Source organism: Diabrotica undecimpunctata, chromosome 6 (assembly GCF_040954645.1).
Source record: "Diabrotica undecimpunctata isolate CICGRU chromosome 6, icDiaUnde3, whole genome shotgun sequence".
Lineage (NCBI taxonomy): Eukaryota > Metazoa > Arthropoda > Insecta > Coleoptera > Chrysomelidae > Diabrotica > Diabrotica undecimpunctata.
Genome location: NC_092808.1, coordinates 23,595,378 through 23,616,609, shown reverse-complemented (window position 1 = coordinate 23,616,609; position 21,232 = coordinate 23,595,378). Strand labels below are relative to the sequence as shown.

General features: G+C 33.4%; 1 protein-coding gene across 9 annotated transcripts in view; it reads right to left on the bottom strand.

The window, feature by feature from the left end:
* Positions 1-21,232, bottom strand: part of l(1)G0196 (inositol hexakisphosphate and diphosphoinositol-pentakisphosphate kinase) — a 143,383-nt gene that overhangs the window by 91,363 nt on the left and 30,788 nt on the right. For 8 of the 9 annotated variants that reach the window (XM_072534461.1, XM_072534463.1, XM_072534458.1 and 5 more), the window contains 6 exons: positions 18,869-19,023; positions 18,453-18,554; positions 14,246-14,718; positions 7,837-8,025; positions 7,406-7,491; positions 7,084-7,224 (listed from right to left, as the gene is read on the bottom strand). In XM_072534461.1, coding sequence (XP_072390562.1) covers positions 7,084-7,224; positions 7,406-7,491; positions 7,837-8,025; positions 14,246-14,718; positions 18,453-18,554; positions 18,869-19,023 — 1,146 coding nt within the window. The remainder of the gene's footprint in view (positions 1-7,083; positions 7,225-7,405; positions 7,492-7,836; positions 8,026-14,245; positions 14,719-18,452; positions 18,555-18,868; positions 19,024-21,232) is intronic. The other variant, XM_072534459.1, reaches the window with a different exon arrangement.

Below are 21,232 nucleotides of genomic sequence, written 5' to 3'. Positions count from 1 at the left end.
AAAAATAATGAAATACCCACGCCTCTGGAATTGTATGATTTTTCAACAGGTGGTCTTGACGACAGCAGTGGGCTCAAGAAAGCGCAGTTGTCACAATTCCCTCAATGTATATTACCTATGTCCGGCTGAGAGATTTACGCACTGTATAATAACCAAGCAACAACATACGATATTACATAAAGGTAAGGCATAATAATCACTAGTGATAACCTCAGTATCCGACTTTTTAAGAGGTAACCTCAGTATCCCAGCCAAATAATAAGAAGGAAGTTCCAAAAAAAGAATAATGTCAGAAAAAATTCTAAAACACGTAATAAAAAACAAAAATATAACCAGTTCCGCGAAAATTAAAATTTAGAGAGCAGTAAGATCGATGGTCATATACCGACATGAAATACGGACGTGACAAGAATAGAACCGGCAGAACTGTAAACATGAGAGCGAAAACCATTAAGAAATATATTCATAAGAAAATAGTAAGCAGCGTATGGATAAAAAGTAAAGGGACTAAAATAAGAGATAAACTGGAGAATCGACAATGTCAGTAATGCCACCGGATATAATATACGCACCTTGATAAAAACACTTAGTTTTTACTTTAAGCTCAAACAGACCGTATATATAACGACGAAAGATATTTCCTAACAAAAAATAATGAAAACATATAAGGATGTTTCGAAAGAAAAGTACTAAGGTGAATCTATGGATATTGTATATCTATTGATATACAACTTCGAACTTTATAGAATATACCCGGAAACAGATATCGTAAAACATATTAAGATAGGACGCTTGAGGTGGATAGGACATGTAATGCGGATGGAACAAAATGACCCAGCTAGAAAAACGCTCCTTGCTAGACCCATTGGTCGAAGAAGAAGATGAAGACCCAGAACAAGGTTCCTTGATAACATCGATGAAGACATGAGAAATATGGGAATACGTGCTTGGCGGAGAATACACGCAGGGTTTTAAATCCAGAATGATAATGATAATGATATTTCCTAGAATAGTCTACTAAAAGAAAAACAACCTCGACACACTAAACATCTAATTCATTCGAAATAAGGATTAGAAATTGCGGGAAATTTGATTGAATATATACCAAGAGTAAAGAGATAAGGATAACCAAAAATTGCAAGAAACATTTCGGTAAACATTGAAATATTAGAAGAAATTTGTAGAGCTATTCACTAAGATTTCTGGATGATATTAATCTTGATTTACAAATTTATTAAACAATCTACATAAATACACTACATATGAGGCAATACAATTTCTTCTCTTCGCGTATTACCTGTCCAATATACTTGTGGATCTAATGGTCTATTTTGTGATTTATTCTACTCAGTCTCATTATTACAAAATGGTTTATAACTGGGACTAAATACATTTTATTTATAGACAGCCACTACTTAAGTTTTAGTAAAAATTAAAACCAAAATATTATTGATTCCAAAATTATTTTTTATAAGTACACAACATTTTAACTAAGAGCTGGTATAAACGATAAAAAGTTATACGATATACAGAAAATTCAAATAATACTACCACAAAATCATGTCCACTGCCTAGAAGTGAAATCGGTGACTTATGAATATGAAGGAAATCAAGGTTAATTAATATAGGCTATGTTTACTTAAGGACAGATAAACATTTTTTCCTCCATATTGTTCTGAAGCTATTTTCTTGTGGCATTTTAAATTAATTTATATTTAAATGGGAATAAGCCACAATTAAAGGTTAAAATACGTTTGTTGACGTTTCAATTTCCACTTCGGAAATCGTTCTCAAAATTCTAAAAAAAAAAAACATTTTGAGAACGATTTCCGAAGTGGAAATTGAAACGTCAATAAACGTATTTTAACCTTTAATTGTGGCTTATTCCCATTTAAATATAAATTAATTTTTTCCTCCATATTCGTTGCACGTCATCACGGTACAATAAACTGTTTAGAGTTTCCCCAACTAAGCTAATATTTCTAAACTTATCTGAACACTCATTAGCAATCTTATAAATAGACATATTACCAGGTAGCGTAAATGTCATCGTGATTATTTTGATAATTTGAGAATTATTTCGATATTTCTATATTTCATATTTCCAGTGAAATAAAATACATATATATATATATATATATATATATATCATCTTCAAGTTTAAAAACAATAATTTATGTTGAACAATATTTTGAAAAAGAGCGTGATAATGAAGGACCACTGATACTAAACTCTATCCACCGAGAAGCGATAGTGCCAGTAAACAACGAAATATACGCGTGTAGGGTTATAAACGTTTTAATTGGCTGTCGTTTAGATCTCTCTCCGCCTATTTCAGATCTGTATTACGAAAATTAAGTGATATTTATGAATATATATTTTTAAATAATAGAACATTTTTGATTCAATGCACATACAAAGTCGGCAATAAATGTTTTTCTCATCCCATATATCATAAACTTGGGAATAGATATTCATTATACAATTTTTTGTTTGTATTTTTAAATTAAATACTAATACTAAATCAACTGACAACACTGTACACAGCTGTACTGCTGTAACTTCCATTAAATTAGTATTTGAAGAGAAGTCGAACGATAAAGATGCATCCCTAGCCACAGTTAGACGATACTTCTGTTACTGCGCTGTTGCCAATTTGTTATATTTTATTGTGCTACATAGATTTTAAATCCATTTGTTGACAATTATGAAAAATGAGCACATACATTTTGCAATGCATATGGAATGACATTTAAAATAACTTTTTTTTTCAAACCTTTTATATTTTTTGCACTTATTTCTATTTCCGTTAATCAGTCTGGTAAAATTATAATAAATCAAACTTGAGGAAAATGTATGTTATGCATTATTCTTATAAAAAAGATTTACAAATAATAATTGAGATTAGGATAATTATGAAAATAAATACAAACAAACGAGGCTTACATGCCAAAAAAATCGTTCGCCTTCCGTTTTATAGCTAACTTGGGAAAAAAAACGTGGCTGCTAAGATGGCTTACCTTGTTGTCGTTAAAAACAATTAGGAAAAACTTGAACTATCACTATCACCATTACTACCAATTTCTATAATTAACGGTTCAACCATGACCTCAATAATATGATCAAGTTCCCAGAACTTTTTTTCTACTGTATTCTGCACATGCTTCACACAGTTTTTCCATTTCTCCTGGGTAATGTTGTTAAGGGCATCATTTAAAAGGATTTTGACATCTGCAAATTTGAAAGTCTTGTTGTTGGCAGCAACAAAATTTTTAGCATCAGCCCAAATCAGCTCAATAGGATTGAGCTCACAATGGTTGGGTGGCAAACGTAAAACGGTTTTATTTTAAGCTTTTGCGAGTTCATCGATAACATATTTGTTATATTCAGCCTTACGCGGTGCCACTAATTGTAAGAGTTCAACTTTAAGCATGTCCTCATCGAAGTCGATATTTTTTGATCGTAACCAGTCTTTTATTTTTTGCTTTATCCATGCTGTAGTCGGTACTTTCTCACTTTTTCGCGAATGGTAAGGAGCATTATCGAGAACTATGACACAGTTGTCTTCTAAAAGGGGCAAAATATTTGCAAAAACTTTTCAAAACCGTCTGAGTTCATTTCCTCGTGATAGTCGCCACTCTTTTTTGATTCAAACGTCCATAGGCCACCTTCTACAAAACCTGTTTCACTCCCAATATGTGTAAGAATCAGTCTTTTTCCTTTGCCAGATGGATTTTTGAGACCTGCTGAGAGACCTGACAAAAACGCCTGCCTGGAAGATTTCACCGTTTCGTCAACCCACACATGAGATTTTGTATGTCCTGCATTTACCCACGTTTCATCTAAATAATAAATTTTCCTGTTTTCCTCCCGAAATTTTTTAATGGATTTTAAAAAATTTCGCCTCCATAAAATAATCTCTTCTCGTTCTAATACAGCACTGTTTCTACCCCTACGTACGTATTTAAAATCTAATGATTTTAGAAATTTATGAAAAGTACTGCGTTTAAAATTTGGCAAGCTTTCGTCGTCGTTAACAGCTGCAAGAACTTTGTCTATAGTTGGTATTTCGTTGCGAAAAAAAAATTGATGTACAATTCGACGAATAGCAGTTTTATCAAAATCGTCTATTCGACGATTTTGATAAAACGCGATTCCGTTGTCGATTTATAAATATTATATATAACGCTTTTTTCCGTACTACTAAATGCACGTAATTTTGAACGCTTTTTTGGAGTTAATTCCTCGGCAGAATCTGTAGAACTCGACATTGTTTGTAAAACTGAAAATTAGACAGCAAACTGTAAACAGTGTAAAAAAATAAATATAAAAGCAAACAATAGAAAGCATAAATAAACACCCACTAAGTTCGATTAAACGCGCCGAAATGTACAATTATTACCACGAAAGCTATTTTATCAACTGAACTTATAGCGAGTTTATACACGCAAGAATTTGCTGATGACAGTATTTGTTGGTTCAAACAAAATCAAACAGTAACTGATTATGGCAGTGTTAACAGTGGCGGTGTTTTATTTCATTGTAAATAGGAGCGTGTTACAAATTGCTATTTATTTTTAAAATGGAAAAATTTTTTTTGCATAAAACCAACAAGATGAATCCAGATAAGTACAACATATTATTAATTTTGGATTTCCGATTTACCAAAAAAATATGTTTAAAAAAGTATGTATTAGTAAACGTTAAATCCGGACCTGGCAAATTTGGCAACGCCTTGTTGTTTTGGCGCACTATCTCTTCTCGTTGGATAGAGTTTAGTAACTGATGTGACAGGTAAAACAATGCAGCCATATTTGGGGAAGTAACAATAACTTTGATATATACTTTATTCAAAAGCTTAATAATCATTGTTCTAATTTAATCTTACAGATTAATTTTTATGAATCCAAACTAAATTACCAAAAGCTAAATCTTTGAGCTTATCTAAAAATCTTAATCATAAACACTATTTTATCAAGCAGCAAATTCATATAGTTATAATTAATTATTTTTGTTGTCCAATTTTTTTATTTTAAAAATATAATAGCATTTAACTATATAGCAAAACAGTTAATATGGTACGGCCATGTACAGAGAATGCCAGATGAGAGGATTCCGAAACAGATTTTGACGTGGACACCACAAGGAAGAAGAAAAAGAGGAAGGCCGAGAAGAAGCTGGAGAGAGGGAATTGAAAAAGAACTAGAGGAAAGAGAAATTCCTCCAGGCCTATGGTTAAATAGAGAAGAATGGCGGTTAGGAGTCGGAAGGCGTTGGAGAACGCTGTAAACCGATAGTAGTAGTAGTAATAGTAGAATAATATGGTTTCAGAAGGATACAGTGATCCATATTCTTCCTCTATTAGTAAAGATGAAAAACTAGAAACAGGAACAATACTAAGGCCGGCGAAAAATGCCCAAGTAGAGTGTGAATAAACAAAAATTGATGTACTACAAAATCTTGCTTTTAAATGTTTTATATATGATCAACCCTTTGGTGCACAATGTAATGTTGGAACAGACAGCAATCTTTCTGTTTTTGAGTTGTACTTTGAGAATAACATAATGCAGACAATTGTAGATCAGAGCAACTTGTATGTGTCAGAGCAGGTTTTTAAATTGAACAATTGATGAATTGAAAGTATTCTTCGGTCTCTTGATTTTGTTTATACTTAACAGATTACCTACTATATGGCTGTACTCGTCCAATAATGCCAACCTTTACCGACACCTTTTTTTGTAATTTAAAAATAACATCTGTAGAAATTCCGTAGAAATTGTTGTTTAGTGCTTAATAAACTTGATTTAGTACAGAAAACATACCATCACTGGTACATTTATTAGATAAAAAGCCGAACTGACTTTGTAATAAAATGTTGTTTTCAATGAGAAAGGACATAAGTTAGGCTTTGAGTCTCTCAATAATTTTGCATAGGACCGGTAGTAAGGCAATAGGTCTATAATTGCGGACATTCGATTTATCACCAACCTTATGAAAAGGAATCATCTTTTTCAAAGGAATCATTAATTAGTAAGACCAGGACCTCCAACACATTTTTTGGGAGATTTAAAAAAAATTTATGGATCCATCAGTACTACAGGAAGATTTGCTTTTGATACTACTGATTGTTTGGATCAGTTCAGATTTATCAACTGGTCTTATAAAGAACGCATTTAAGACCGTTTTTGAATTGGAGAGAGAGGAAATAGGATCTTGTTGTCGCGAAATAGTTGATGTTATATTTTTACTCACAATAACGAAGTATTCATTTAGATTTTCAGGGTTTAGAAGTGAAAATATTTGAGCTGTGTTAGTTTTATTTCGAAGATCGTTTATTATAGACCAAGTATCTTTTGCCACATTTTTAGAGCTTCGCAGACGATTTTGATAGTACATTTTTTAGCCGTTTTGATGTTTTAGATAGGTTTCTCTGTACTTGGAGATATATTCAGTGACAAAGACGTTGGTAGAAAATTTCTTGATGTACAGAAGATATTCCATCCTTAGTATATTATATCGATCTTTGACTCTTTCACAATTGCCTACATTCTTTACTATCTTGTCAATACGGCAATGCTGTGCAAAAATGACGACTTTAAATTGGATGGCGTACAACAGATTTACTAGAAAATGACCAATAAGCGCCATTTATAGTATATTTTAAAAACTATTTAGTTTGTAATACCATCGTTAGATGACTCTCAAGTAAGAAATGTTTAACAAATTAAAATTTGGAAAAAAATATATTTGCCAATTTCGTGAATTCACTTATACGCCTTAGACATGAGTTTTGTAGAAATATATTGAAAAATCACCATTAAATAAATCGATTTTTGCTTTTTAATGCCTACATATTACCAATACTTTCCTTAACGTTCTCAAATCTTCTCGAATTCCTTAGCAACACACTTATGTAGTAGCCATCAAATCTTATTCTGAGGTGTTATAGGATAGTTATACATCTATGTATATTCTAAGGGAAAGACTGTGCATAAGAGTGGTCTTAACGAGTATGCGCAGTAGAGTAAGCAAATAAAAATTAAAAGTGCTGAAAAAAATACATAAAAAGCAACAAATACCAACCAGCCAGATGTCTACCTTGTCCTCCTGGATACATGCAACGAAATATTCTACCGAGTTCTTCGGCTTGAATTCGACCAGCTGGTGTTAGTTCCCCACCCCATTTTAGGATGAGTACTAGCGAAGGTTCAGCTGGTTTATCCACTGAAAAAAAATCGATAATTATTACATATATTACTCTGAAGGTATTTTATTGTGACATTTTAATATTATTTACTATCTTTAATGAGAATTAACCAGAATGTTCTTGTGGGAAATTACAACCAGAAAAGATCTAGTGGGCCTAAAAAACACAGGCTATAATTTATCAGAAAAGTGCACTTACCATCATCTGAACTCGATCCCCTGGGTCTACCTTTAGGTTGATATTTCATCTGAACTTTTCTGTTAATACCAGAGAAGTGACCATACCTGTATAATAATTATGTTATAATTATTAATTTAGAAATTCATTTTGATAAACGCGTATGTATGATTTAGAAACTTAAAACTCAATATTTCAAAACCTGTGATATGACAAATTTTGTAAAAAAAAGTAAAAACAAAATTTTAAAAAATAAATAAATATGAGATATTTATATGATCATCTACTTGATAAGACTGTGTAAATGAATTATGAATCTCTTAGGAACATGTATGAATTAATAAGTGCCTAAAGGCTTCGCATCAGGATCCTACCGGTTCTATTAAGAATAAAACAATACTTCTCTTCTATTTATTAAATAACGTATGAACAGTGAGTACGTAGTTACTTACATTTCTAACACAGCCTTTAGTTGCTCCAATTTACCCTGTTTCTCTTCAATTTCTGGATCAGCCTCGTGAAGTTGTATTTCTGTTAATAAAGATCTGGCTATGTCCAGGATTTCTTGAAGCTGTTTCGGTCTTTTTAACTTCACGTGTCCATGTTTATAACCATCATACTTTTCGAATATTTCAAAAAACCTAAAAAAAAATTATAAAAGTTATCTATTTCAAAAAGATTTTTTTTCGACAGATGGACGTCAAGGTGTAACATGATTTAGTGAAACTTAAATTCGCATAAGCGCTGTGGACACACGTAATTTTGAGCCACGAATGAGTATCTTCCCATCTACCGGACTCAGAACGAGTTCTTTGGAAACAAAATCTCGGATACATATCGGGTGATAGAGGAAGTGAAACGAACGCTAAAATAAATGAAAATCAACAAAGCTCCCGTAGGCGACCAAGCAGTAATAAAAGTTGTTAAAGTAGAAGGCCAGAAATTGCTGGAAATAATAACTGAACTTTTAAGTTATGTGCAAACTGAAGTATAGTTCGTACAAAATGTAATAATTCAATTACTATCCTAATACACAAAAAATAATATATACAGTGCTAGTCAAAAGTCCGTTCTCCTCCTCATATCTTTTGAATGCTTATACCTGTAATCAGTGGCGGCTGGTGACTCAAAAATTTGGTAGTTCTGCAGTATTTTTTGGTTTTTTTTAATTCAATATCTTTTAATCGTTGTATTTTACAACAAGGCTTTTAGTTTGATATTTTACACCATATATTTATTCATTATATATCTATTAAAAAATAATAAAGAACTTACCGATTTTCTTCTTTTCAAATTGAAGATAAATCCAATTATATCAAAAATAGCAATGGTACATTATGGCACACTAGTAATTGTTTTATAGTTTATGTTTTTAGTAGAATTTTATCGATAAATACGTGAAACTAAGGAATGCAAACGAAAAAACACTACAAACAAAATCGCCACAACAATAATTGCATTATAGGGTCTTACGAACTAACTACACACAGAGCCAAATATATTATTTTTTTTTATAAATAAGCTCGATTCGTCGATTTTTTTTAAAGCAAACTTGTCTATAACTTTTTCATTAAAGTTTGGTATTTCTTTTATAAGTGTTTTTTCTACTGACAACATGGTTAATGCTACAAGTCGGTCTTCAGTCATGGAATTTCTCAAGAATGTTTTAATCCGTTTTAAACTCGAAAAGCACCTTTCAGCTTCTGCCGTACTCATGGGCACTGTAATTAGAATTTGAAGCAGTTTTACAGTTTCTTGAAAAGGCTGTGTTAAATTATTTTCAATTAAAAATTTTAAAAAAGGTATTGCCCCATTAATGTCTCTACAGTCTCTTCTAAAATAAATAACAGATAATTCAGTCTTCAAGCGCTCCCTATCTAAATTTGGATATGACGCGCAAGTCGGGCTTAAATTATCATCTGGGAAATTATTACAATAATTATCAAATTGCTCAGGATAAAGCAATGAAGTTGCAAGTAGGTGATTTTTAAAAGCAAATCTATCATTTGCACAATTTATGATTGTATCACAAACTTCGATAGATGCTCTCCGATGACCTACTGGACTGTTATCCTTCCATAACCTTTTAGTTGGTAATGGTTCAACGCATAAACTAGAACCTTGGTTAATGGTATCATCTATTGAATTTCTAACTGAATTCATGTATCTTTCGAAATCTGTCACCTTTTTATTGATTTCCAAAGGATCCGTTTTAGTCTTTTGAAGGGCATTATACAAAACGTCTACTTGTGGCATTATGCGATGGAAAAATGTTAACCAAAAAACAAAATTTTGATCCACTAGTATTCTTCGAATGGAAGACGCTGAACTACAGACAGCTGCCTTATCAAACGATTCTTCTATTTCTTCCATACATTCGATAAAAGAAGATCGATGTTCAAACACAACATTAACAGTTCGAATATTGAAGTTCCAGCGAGTTGGAGCGCCATGAGGAATTTTCTTTTGGACGATTTTATCTAAAACTGCCACTCGTTGTGGCGAATTTTTAAAAAAGGTAGGGATTTCATTTAAATTTCCAAAAAAAAGTCTAACTTGAGAGTTTTCGGAACAAGCCTTAGACATTATTAAATTTAATTGATGCGCGTAACAGTGTACAAAATGAGCAAATGGATATTTTTCTTTGATTCTGGCTTGAACTCCTGCGTGCTGTCCACACATGACCGCTGCCCCATCATAACTCTGAGCAATTAGTTCATTATTTGAGTTTTCCAGGATAGGATCCAAAACACTGAAAATGTTTTTGCTTAAAGTATCTGCATTTAATTTTGAAGGTACCAAATATGTCCAAAATCGTTCTACGGTGCTCCATTTCGACAATATCTAAATACTACAACCATTTGTGATTTTGCTGAAATGTCTGTAGTCTCGTCGGCCATGACAGCTAGATATGGAGATTCCCGAATTTCCTCCAAAATTTTATCCTGGCATAATTCCAACATGCAGTCCAAAATATCATTTTGAATTTCTTTAGAAATGCCCTTAAAAACCGTCGATTCTTCCAAGTGTTGTGCTAAAGTTTTATCCAATTCAGCAGTAAAATTTATGAGGCCGCGAAAAATTCCAGGATTGTCGGATGTTTGTGTCTCGTCGTGTCCCCGAAGCGCCAATTCGAAAACACTACAAAATTTTATGCAGTCTATAATTTTTGAGAGAACATACCTATTTTTTGTTACAGCTTCATTGAATTTTTGAATATTTATCCAGTATGCAGAATCTAACTGTTCTTTAATATTCACGGAGCCTAATAAAGCATATTCCATTTGATTGTGCAAATGATGCTTAGAAGTTTCGTGCTTTTTTATTTTATCACTTAAATGTACTAAGTCTGTTACACCAACTTGCGTCCATGACTTATCACCTCCAAAGAGTACACAAGGAAAACAGAAAAGAGCGTTTTTTCTGTTGCAGCCACATATCCAACTATTTCTCGTATAAATATCGCAATTAAATTGTCGTTTGTAATTTTTCCCTCGGCTTGATCCTTCTTTTACGATTTTAATATCCGGCAAAGGACGTCCTTTGCATTTTAATTCTAGTTTTTCGTCATAAGAATATTTAAAGAATCTCTTAACATTAATCAAATTATAAATAACATCCATCCTGAACAGCACTTTTATTCTCATACTTAACTTAACTTTATATTAAGTATACTTACATATACTTAATATAAATACCGAATTACGTGCAGGACAACTTATTTTAACAGTCGTCGCGTCGCGATCACCGATTATTTAAAATTACAATAAACGTAGGTTTGTACACACTAGTTCGAACTGCGACAAATGCAGCTCAAATATTGCTTTCAGTCGTCGCCAGAAAAGTGTTGGCGAGGGGTTGAGCGGGTGTTATCGGGGATATCTTTAACAGTTCACAGCTCGGAGTAGCACCGGTCCGGTCAAATAAGTGGGACTTGCTGTCGCCATGAGATGCGACGGACGACAGATTAAAATAAAGGCGGCCATGCATGAAAACCATCTAAATGAATTTAAATTTTATAAGTAGTGATATTTTCAAAGTAATTTTGTTTGGATTATTTTGGTGGTTCTGCAGCTCCGCAGCACTTATATACCAACCGACACTGCCTGTAATAGTGAAATTGGGAGGAAGGTAATAAACAGACGTAGGCTTCTAACTAGTCATAACAAGTGACGTAATAGTGATAGATGACGTTACAGCGCCACTGTGACAGATAACTTTAAATAGGACCTTATGGCAAGTGATACCTCGTTTGAAAGGTATTGAAAATACCTATTCAACCATACTAATTTTATTTGCGTTTAAGCTCATTTTGATGAATAAATTAAATAAATACTAAAATTGTAGTTTCCCATTTAATTAATAAATATTAAAACCTCCGCCTCTAATTAGTTGTCAAAAAGTTGACGTTTTTCAATTCTATAATTGTTTTTACGTCAACAACTTTTTTGACAATTAACCAGAGGCGAACATTAGAATACTTATTAATTAAATGCGAAACTACAATTATTTTAATATACCTATTCAATCATACTAATTTTGTTTGGATTTAAAGTGATTTTGACGAATAAATTAAATCAATAATAAAATTCTAGTTTGGCATTTAATTAATAAAAATTCTAAAGTCCGCCTTTGGTTATTTGTCAAAAAAGTTGACGTTTGTCAATTCTGTTTCTGCTTAGTTTAGTCAATTCTCTAGTTATTTTTAGTTAGCAAACGCGTTTGATGACAAAAAAATTGACATAATTTCAGAAATGGTAGTAAACCCTACTTCTACAGCCCAAGTTGCATCTATCTATGGAATCAGTCAAAAGACAGTACACCGAGTGTTGGCTGAAAACAAATTTCATCAATACAAATTAAAAATTGTGCACCAACTTTCAGATGATGACCCCGACCGAAGACTAGAATTCTGTGAAAATATGTCCAATAAAATTAACCAACAGCCCGATTACATAAAAACAATTTGTTTTAGTGACGGAAGTACTTTTTCTCTCAATGGAAATGTTAACACATACAATGTGAGGTATTGGAGTGACACAAATCCTCACGTCTTTAGTGAAACACATACTCAATTTCCAAAAAAAAAAAAATGTTTGGGCAGGTATTTTGGGAAACCACATATTTGGGCATGTTTTTCTCAATACTAACTTAACCGGTGAAGTGTATCTGGAGATGTTACAAAATGCAATTGAACCGTTATTACTTCGAAATTCTGGAGGATAATCCAGATGAATTCGGCAACTTGGAAATAACGTTTCAACAAGATGGTGCTCCTGCACACCATTATGGTGCACTAAAACGTTATCTAGATGAACAATATCGTGGTAGATGCATTGGACGATGAGGTATGATAGAATGGCCAGCTCGGTCACCGGACCATACACCATTAGATTTTTTTCTGTGGGGATACTTGAAATCTAAAGTTTACGCTACACCCGACAATATTGACTTTTGAAACAACGAATTGTTAAAGAATGTAGGGCAATTTTCTCCGACACATATGAACGAGTACGGCAAGAGTTTAGAAATAGGATGCATTACTGTCAGAAGCACATTTTGAATACTTACTATAAGAAGTGGTTGTTAAATATTTAATTTTAGAAGCTACAATTTTAGTATTTATTTAATTTATTCATTAAAATGAGCTTAAACTCAAACAAAATTATTATAACTTTTTATTTTCAATACCTTTCAAACGAAGTATCACTTTGCCATAAGGTTTCATTTAAAATTATCTGTCACAGTGGCGCTGTAACGTCATTTGTCACTATTACGTCACCTATTATGACTAGTTGAGAAACCTACGTCTGTTTATTACCTCCCTCCAAATTTCACTTTTATAAAAATAACCGTTCAAAAGATACGAGGGGGAACGGCCTTTGGACTAGCACTGTTTGAAAAGAATTATAGGCCAATAAGTCTGTTATCTCATATTTACAAATATTTTACCAAATTCATCACAAAACGTTTGGAACGAAAATTAGTTTTCTATCAACCTAAGGAGCAAGCTGGGTTTGGGAGAGGTTATTGGGCACACTACCATTTACAAGCACCAAAACACTGATTAAAAAGTGTGTTAAGTATAATAAACCACTCACGTTGATATTCGTCGACTTCACGAAACCTTTTGATACCATGGAATTGCCGGCAAAATTGAAAGCATTAGAATAAAGTCGAGTAGAAGTAGACTACAGATACGCCAAGTTGATAACATATATAGGTAAAACAACACAACAGCATTGGTTAAATCCCATGACTTTACGGATAAATATAGGCTTGAGCGAGGAATTAGATAGGACGATACCATCTTCCCCCAACTATTCGCTATGGAATAAGCGTTTAAAGAACTAAATTAGGTTAAAAAGAAAATAGATATTGATGGTCAATACTTAAGTCACTTGCGTTTTGTAGATGATATTATTATTAGAGACGAGAGTTTAAATGAAGCTTACAAAATTATGGAAGAATTAAAACAGGCAATAGAAGAATAGAACAAGTAGTTCTAAACATAAACTTATATAAAATACATGACCAATTTAGTTCCAAGTGATGTTATGAGAATACGTGGCAACGAAGTACATCAGGTTTAAATGATAAAAGCTGAACCAAAAGACTCACAAAATGGAGACTTTGAGAATACAAACATCGAGGTAGACCACCAACAAGATGGATGGCCGACTTAAAAAAAACAGCAGGGAGATGGATGTAAAAAGCACAGGTTGGATAACATTAGAAGAGGATGGAGGAGACCTATATCCAACAGTCGTCCAAGAGGTTGACAGAAGATGATGATGATGAATACAATAATCAGATTAAGGTATCGGAATAACTATGGTAAGTTTTAAAATAAATACTTACTTAGGATGACGAACTTCAACCTTCATTTTCTGCTTCGGCGTCCTATCACCATGTCTTATCACAGCCACTACGCATCGCAACTCCATCATCTTTCCAAACGTAGTCGGTACAATGGGAGGATCGTCCAATTGGAACGGCACTGACCATGGTATGTGCAAAGTCGGAGCTAATTCTCTCAGTATCATATTTCCCAGAATTCTAGCACAATCATCGTAATACTTATTGGAATTTTTAACGAAACTAAAACCGTTGACGTCGCATACGAAAGATTTCCCGTTCGCTCTTAGGAGATCGAAACCGCATACGGCTTGTTTAAACGCAAGACAAACCTTTCGAGATATGAGCTTCTCTGCGTTGCTGAGAATAACGGGATAGCGAATTTCTTTACCATCGCGATCTCTTTCCACTTTGCCGTCAAGAGCTGGAGACTTACGGGCTTCAGCATGGGCGTAATCTGGACCAACTGTATATACCTAGAAAACAAAATTTTAGATATGAAGATAAATGCAAAACTAAACAATTTGGAAGAATAATAATGACTGAAAATTATAATAGATGTAATCAATAAATACGTATCAGAAAGTTGTGCATATATTTACGTAAATGTATATATATATATATATATATATATATATATATATATATATATATATATATATATATATATATATATATATTTACGTAATTATATGCAATACTAAATAAGATAGAAAGCAGTAAAAAAACTGCATATAAAAGTTATAACTCAAAACATCATCATTATATCAAAGTACATTCCACACACACACACACAATTTGTACAAACACCAGCTCCGAGTGACATGTGTGTTCCAATGGATCAGTGGGACCCACATGCCCGAAAATGAAACCGGTCACACTCTTTAAGCCCGCCACTCACGTTCCAACGGCGCAGTACGATTTTGTCGAATGCATACAATAATGTTGAACATCGGATGGGAACACACACGTACCGGTTTTGCAGTATGAGTTATACTTTAAAATCAAAAACATGTCAGATAACGATATACTTTTAGCGGCTCTTGTTGTTTGTATAAACGAAAAAAGTACAAGAAACGTAGGTGGTGGTAAAAATATTGGTTGCTGAAAAGACATACATACTATCACATACATTTATTAGAAGAATTGCGATTATATCCAGATAATTTTAATTCCCTTTTGTAACATGTTCGAAAATTATTAATTTTATTTTTTACCAACTCTTCATTAGTATGAAGACCAAAATATTCACAGCTTTTTATCTAGCGGTTTTATCATGATAATGATAATGCCGATTTTATTTTCCAAAGACACTCTGTTCTTTGAATTGATTTTTTTGCAGTCGAACGATTTTGTCGTTGTCACAATATACACGGTCAAATTTACGACCCAACCAACTCTGTCATACTGCTGCACACTGACTTGTTTGTCTGCCGTCAAAACGCGCTGATTTGTTCGAATGGTGCACGATCAAATTACGTTCAATTTTGTAGCATTCGACAAAATCGTACTGTGGCGTTAGAACATGAGTGGCGGGCTTTAATGGAGAGCGGTATCTATGTTACCCCCAAGCTATAACCAACCACTCCTCCCAATCGCAGGACACAACGAATGAAGAGGCTTTTGTACTGAGCATTACCTTGGATGCCCTGGGTAATGGGACAGTTTTACTTTGTGTGGATAGGCCACCTAATTTTAGGGGTAGCTAGAGGAGCTGTTCTCCCTATGACTGATTGAATTTATTATTTGACTTGACTTTAGACTTGTGTCCCAAAAGTGTGTTCCGGACAGATGTCCGGATTTTTGTTTGCTTGGTCACTCAGCCGCCGAATCGGCAAAATAAATTTTTGTTCTCCTCGCCCACTGAGTGCTCTTAGCACTCAGTGGTCTTACCACCGAGCTCACGCTTGTCGCACGTGACCTCGATGCTCAGGTTTCGCGACTGTAGGTCCTTTGACCTGTCTAAGGGACTGTTTCGTCTGAGGGGCGATAGCCTGAGGGGCGTCTTTATGTATGCGTTTTTAAGGTTGTGTCTCAGAATTCACTTGATGTGGTTGCATCGTTGGCATAACTGGGGGTTGTTAGTGAAGATTAAGATGAAATAATAATAGAAAGAAAGTAGCAATGGGTGGGGTGAGCACTCGAAGGAATATATGGCCATTACTCACCCCGTGTATATATTTTCTGGTTTTTATCTTTTACAGTATAACTGGTTAGTGAAATAAAGATAACTAAATAAAAGAAAAAAGATAATATAGGGATTTTTTTCTGTTACGCACGTTAGACTATCGCATGGCTATCTCATTCTTTATTAATCTTCTGGATTATCTCTATATCCTGCTAGTTGTCGCCTGGGCCGTCTATGTATCGTCCATATGTTTTCGTCATTCATAGTCTGTCAACTCTCTTAATAATCTGCTCGGGTGGTTCCTGAGGTTGTCGAATATCTCGCGTGCTCTTTCGTCCATTGTTATCAGGATTCTCTTTTGTTGTGAATCCCTAAATACGTACCTTAATGGGACGTACCTTAATGGGGCGTACTTAGGAATATTCAGAGCCTCTCTGATCATGAAGTTCTAGGCGGTCTGTATCCTTTTTCTGTTGATTTTACACGTATGTCCCCATGCTGCTGAGGAGTATGTTAATGTTGGCAAAATTATGCAGTTTGCCATCCTAACCTTTGTTTTAAATTTCAGTATACTCGTTCGACCTATTAGTGATTAGAGTTGACTCCTGAGCGCTTTAGCCTTGTTGGCCGTTTGTTTTACGTGCTCTATGAAGGTCAGCTTTGTATTCAACGTTATGCCTAGATATTTGGCATGGTTTGACAATTCGATTGGGATATCGAATAGGTATAGTACCCCATTTGATCTGCCTTTTTTTTTGGTACATGACGGCCTGTGTTTTGTCAGGGTTGACGGCTATTTTTCTCTGCACACCATGTCTTAAGTTTGTTGAGTGCTATTTGTAGGTGTCCCGTAACTAGATCTGGGTTAATACTGCTAGCAGCTAACCAAAGTGCATTTCAAAGTATTTAACGTAAACCGAATCTGTATTGATATTGAAAATTGGCACTTCTAACGGCTAAATTCCTTTCCTACTTCCTAACCTGTGCTAATATGTTAGTAAACCCTTTTATTTTACAATTTATTAGCCGATTTTGGAACATATTTAAATTTTATGAAGATATGTTAATGCTACTTCGGGTCTATCGTGTGATGTGAACAGAACTGTGTTATTAGCATATGTCACAACACTAATATTTGTATTTGCTGATAACGTTGCTGTATAAATCGGTTGAACCTAGCATAGTGACTCTCCTGCACTACCTTTTGGAACTCCAGCTATGATGGATTACATTTGGAAGCATATAATTTCCCACAACGAATTAAAAACTATTTGTTACCTAGATATGTTTTTATACTTCTGAAAATTTGATATGGAAAGTTTTTATAGATGTTACAGAGAAGGAAACCAAACTGAAAAATTTGCCAAATCTAGACTTTTACCTAAAAATCCTGCACAGCCATATCTTTTATTTCCAAATCACTGTTAACTGCATCTCCCACTCTATGTTGTCGTTCAATACATGAAGTTTCATTTCTGAAGAGCGTGCGCAAAATTTCGGGCTAATGCTTTTTAAATGCATTCAGTTTTTTCGAATCCCGAGAAAACTAATAAGTATTTTTGAAAAATTTAAACGCAGAATGAAAGATTACATTATTACCGAGGGCCGAAAGTCCCTAAAAACTTCTATATTGTTTATTTTAGTAAGTTACAAGGGTGAAAAAGAAGAGAAAATTAAGTGTGATTTTTAATTTTAAATATCTCATCCAAAAGATTTTTTTTTATTCTAAGGGACTTAGAACAAACTAGCATTCAGCTATTAATTATTTATTTTTTTTATTATCATATTTTTTCTAGTATCTGGAGAGCGTTGGAAGTAGATTTATGATGTGTAGTAAGAGGTAATTTCTTTTGGATTATTCAGGTTTTTGTATAATTATTATGTCTGCAGTTCTTCAGGAGTTTGGGAAATATTCTCACTTCATGGCTGTATTACGGTTCGCTCTAATACAATTTCTGTAGAAAGAATAAAACAATGTCCATATAAAAAATGGGTAAATGAGGACTAATAAGTATTTTCCTCCCAAGTATACTTATAATATTCTGCAAGATTAAAAATATTTTAGAAACAATGTGTACTCACCTTTACATCTGTTCCATCGGTAGGCATAAAATCTTCGTAAATAAAACTGCCCGTTTTTCTTACTCGAGATTCTGGAGAATATACACTACTACGACTACCGATCTGAAATGAAAAAGTTTATGTTTAACTATATGATACAAACCAAATAATTTTAAACAAGAACTATAGCGTAAGGATCTTATCATATGTTTTCGCTTCCGTATAATATTCTTACATAAGAAACAATGGGCTAATCACATTATCTCCGTTTCAATATCGATATATTTCAATGAATATTATACCGAGAGGAAAATCGATTGTATATAACAATATAAAATCAAAACTTACCTTCCTGAAAAGCCTTTGATTACCGCCTCCAGCCGATATATACCAAGAGGAAAATCGATTGTATATAACAATATAAAATCAAAACTTACCTTCCTGAAAAGTCTTTGACTGCCGCCTCCAGCCGATGTAGGATAGTAAATATAGATATTGTGATCTTCTGCAGAAACAGGTTTTTCAACGAATGGCTTATTAAAAATAATCCCATTGACTTCTACATGATCCTCAGATTCCACTAATTCATGATCTAAAAAAGAGACATAATTATGCACTTTTATACTATTAAGCAAAAAAATATATAAGCGCCAAAAAAATTTCAAATAGGATCGAAATAATAATACGAAAATACAATTTCTTATAGATTATTTTTGTCCGTCCGTCCGCCTGCACAGTCTAAGACTGAAAAAACTGTATAAGATAGAGGAAAACTGACGAAAGTTCCGATTCAGCACTTAAAGTTATTACGGCAAAAACTGTGGAAACAGAAGCACTTACTTCCGGTTTTGAGAAAGTAATAAAAATGGTATAACAAGCAAACGACTGCAGATATAATTATTTTGATAAGGGATTCGTGATCAGCGTGCAAAAATACATCTGAAAACATGTCTTGATTAACTTCCGGTGATAAACAATTGACACTTCCGGTAAAAAAATTTGTTTAGTCGTGAAACATGCAAAAGTTGATAAAAATTTTAAATTCTTATTATTTAAAAAGAAATAAGGAAAGAACACTCCAGACTGAACTTTTTCTTTAACGTGAAATCCTTACCTTGCAAGAAACGATCGATTTGATTTCGATCCAAAACCTCGCTTGCAAAATAAACATTCGCACAGAAAAACAATTTTCGCACCGATAAAAATTTTCACCCCTCCAATTTTGATTTCTAGCGAAGCTTTCTTAGGTACAAAAAAACATCACGATGTGGTTCTTAAAACTAGATAAAAGTATCCCAAAAACGTTACAACAAAGTTTCTATTAAACTTCTAGTCCTCCTCCTAAGTGCCTTCTCTGTTGAGGTTGGCGATCAATATGGCAAATTTCTCTCTGTTCTGGGCTTGATGAATTAATTCATTTCCTTTTGTGTGGGTCCAATCTCTGATGTTTCGTAGCCAAGATTTTTTCTTTCGTCCTATGCCCCTTTTACCTTCAATCTTGCCTTCTAATATTACCTGGAGCTGCTCAAATTCCCTATGGCGCATTATGTGTCCTAGATATGACGTCTTTCTAATTTCGATAGTATTGACCAGATGAGGGCGTGTGTTCATTGCTCACTTCTAGTCAAAGTAACAAGAAATCAACTATTTTTGCACAAAATTGCCAACTTATAAATTTGGGTTTGCGCAGGTAAGGTCATAAAGACGAATAATTGAGTGAATCTAAATATTAATAATTGGTACAGTTTTTAATATTATGTAAACCATTTTGTTTGTTTATCTTGACTAACTCTCTAACCCCTTTTTTTTTAGTTTCATTTGAAAAGATATATTTTTTATGTTTAATAATTATTTCAATAGTTACAACTAGCTGTTGTAATGGTCATAATTTGGAACCTCGAAGCGGCGTCCTTTTTAAATTGCTAGAGGTATTTCCTGACTTCCTGTTTCCTTTTGTTTTGTTTGTCCCAAGAGATTCACGTTAGTATCCCTTTGTTTCATTGTTTATAGTTGCCCCAGTCCGACCCCTTGCCATTTACTTATCTACGATCCCAGCTCTCCAAACAAACCCCGAGTGCCGTTCGCACGAGTATCGATTATTTTGCTTGCCCTATCTCCACCCCCAGTAATTTATATCCCCAATTTTCAACCCCCATAATTATACCCTATGTGGTAGGCAAAAATATTTCGTTACAATAGTAATTTTTGCTCATTAAAATGTGACAATGTTGAAAACTTCCATATATAATTATAAATTATTTATATTTTAATAGAAATAAGTATATCAAATAAAATAAACAGCGCGAATAATACAAATATTTACTACAATATGTTAAATTATAACAACTAAAATATATTTTTATAAACGAGTAGACTCTCACTATTTGTAATAATTTTTCAATGAAACAATGAGCAATAGTAAGTTTATTTGAGCTGTTAATAGTGTGAGGTAGGAATTTTTGTATTGTAGGTTTCCGACTATGAATCTGTCAAAATATTCCCGAGCTGACCGAATGTGCTATACCATATTATAAATTCGTAATCGAAGAACCATATTATCAGTATTTGAACAATGATGTTTAACATCTTCTATTACAAAACTTATCTATAGAAGATCAAACAAGGAAATCTACACAACACAAGACGATTGTTGACATTAAAATGCAAAATAATACAATAGACAAACAGTTAGTGTTAAGTAAACAGATTCAAAATAATGGTCTGTAAATAAAGATAAGAAACCTAACACATATAAATCGGATCATTTTTTCTTACTCGTAAATGTTTGTAGACATTATTTG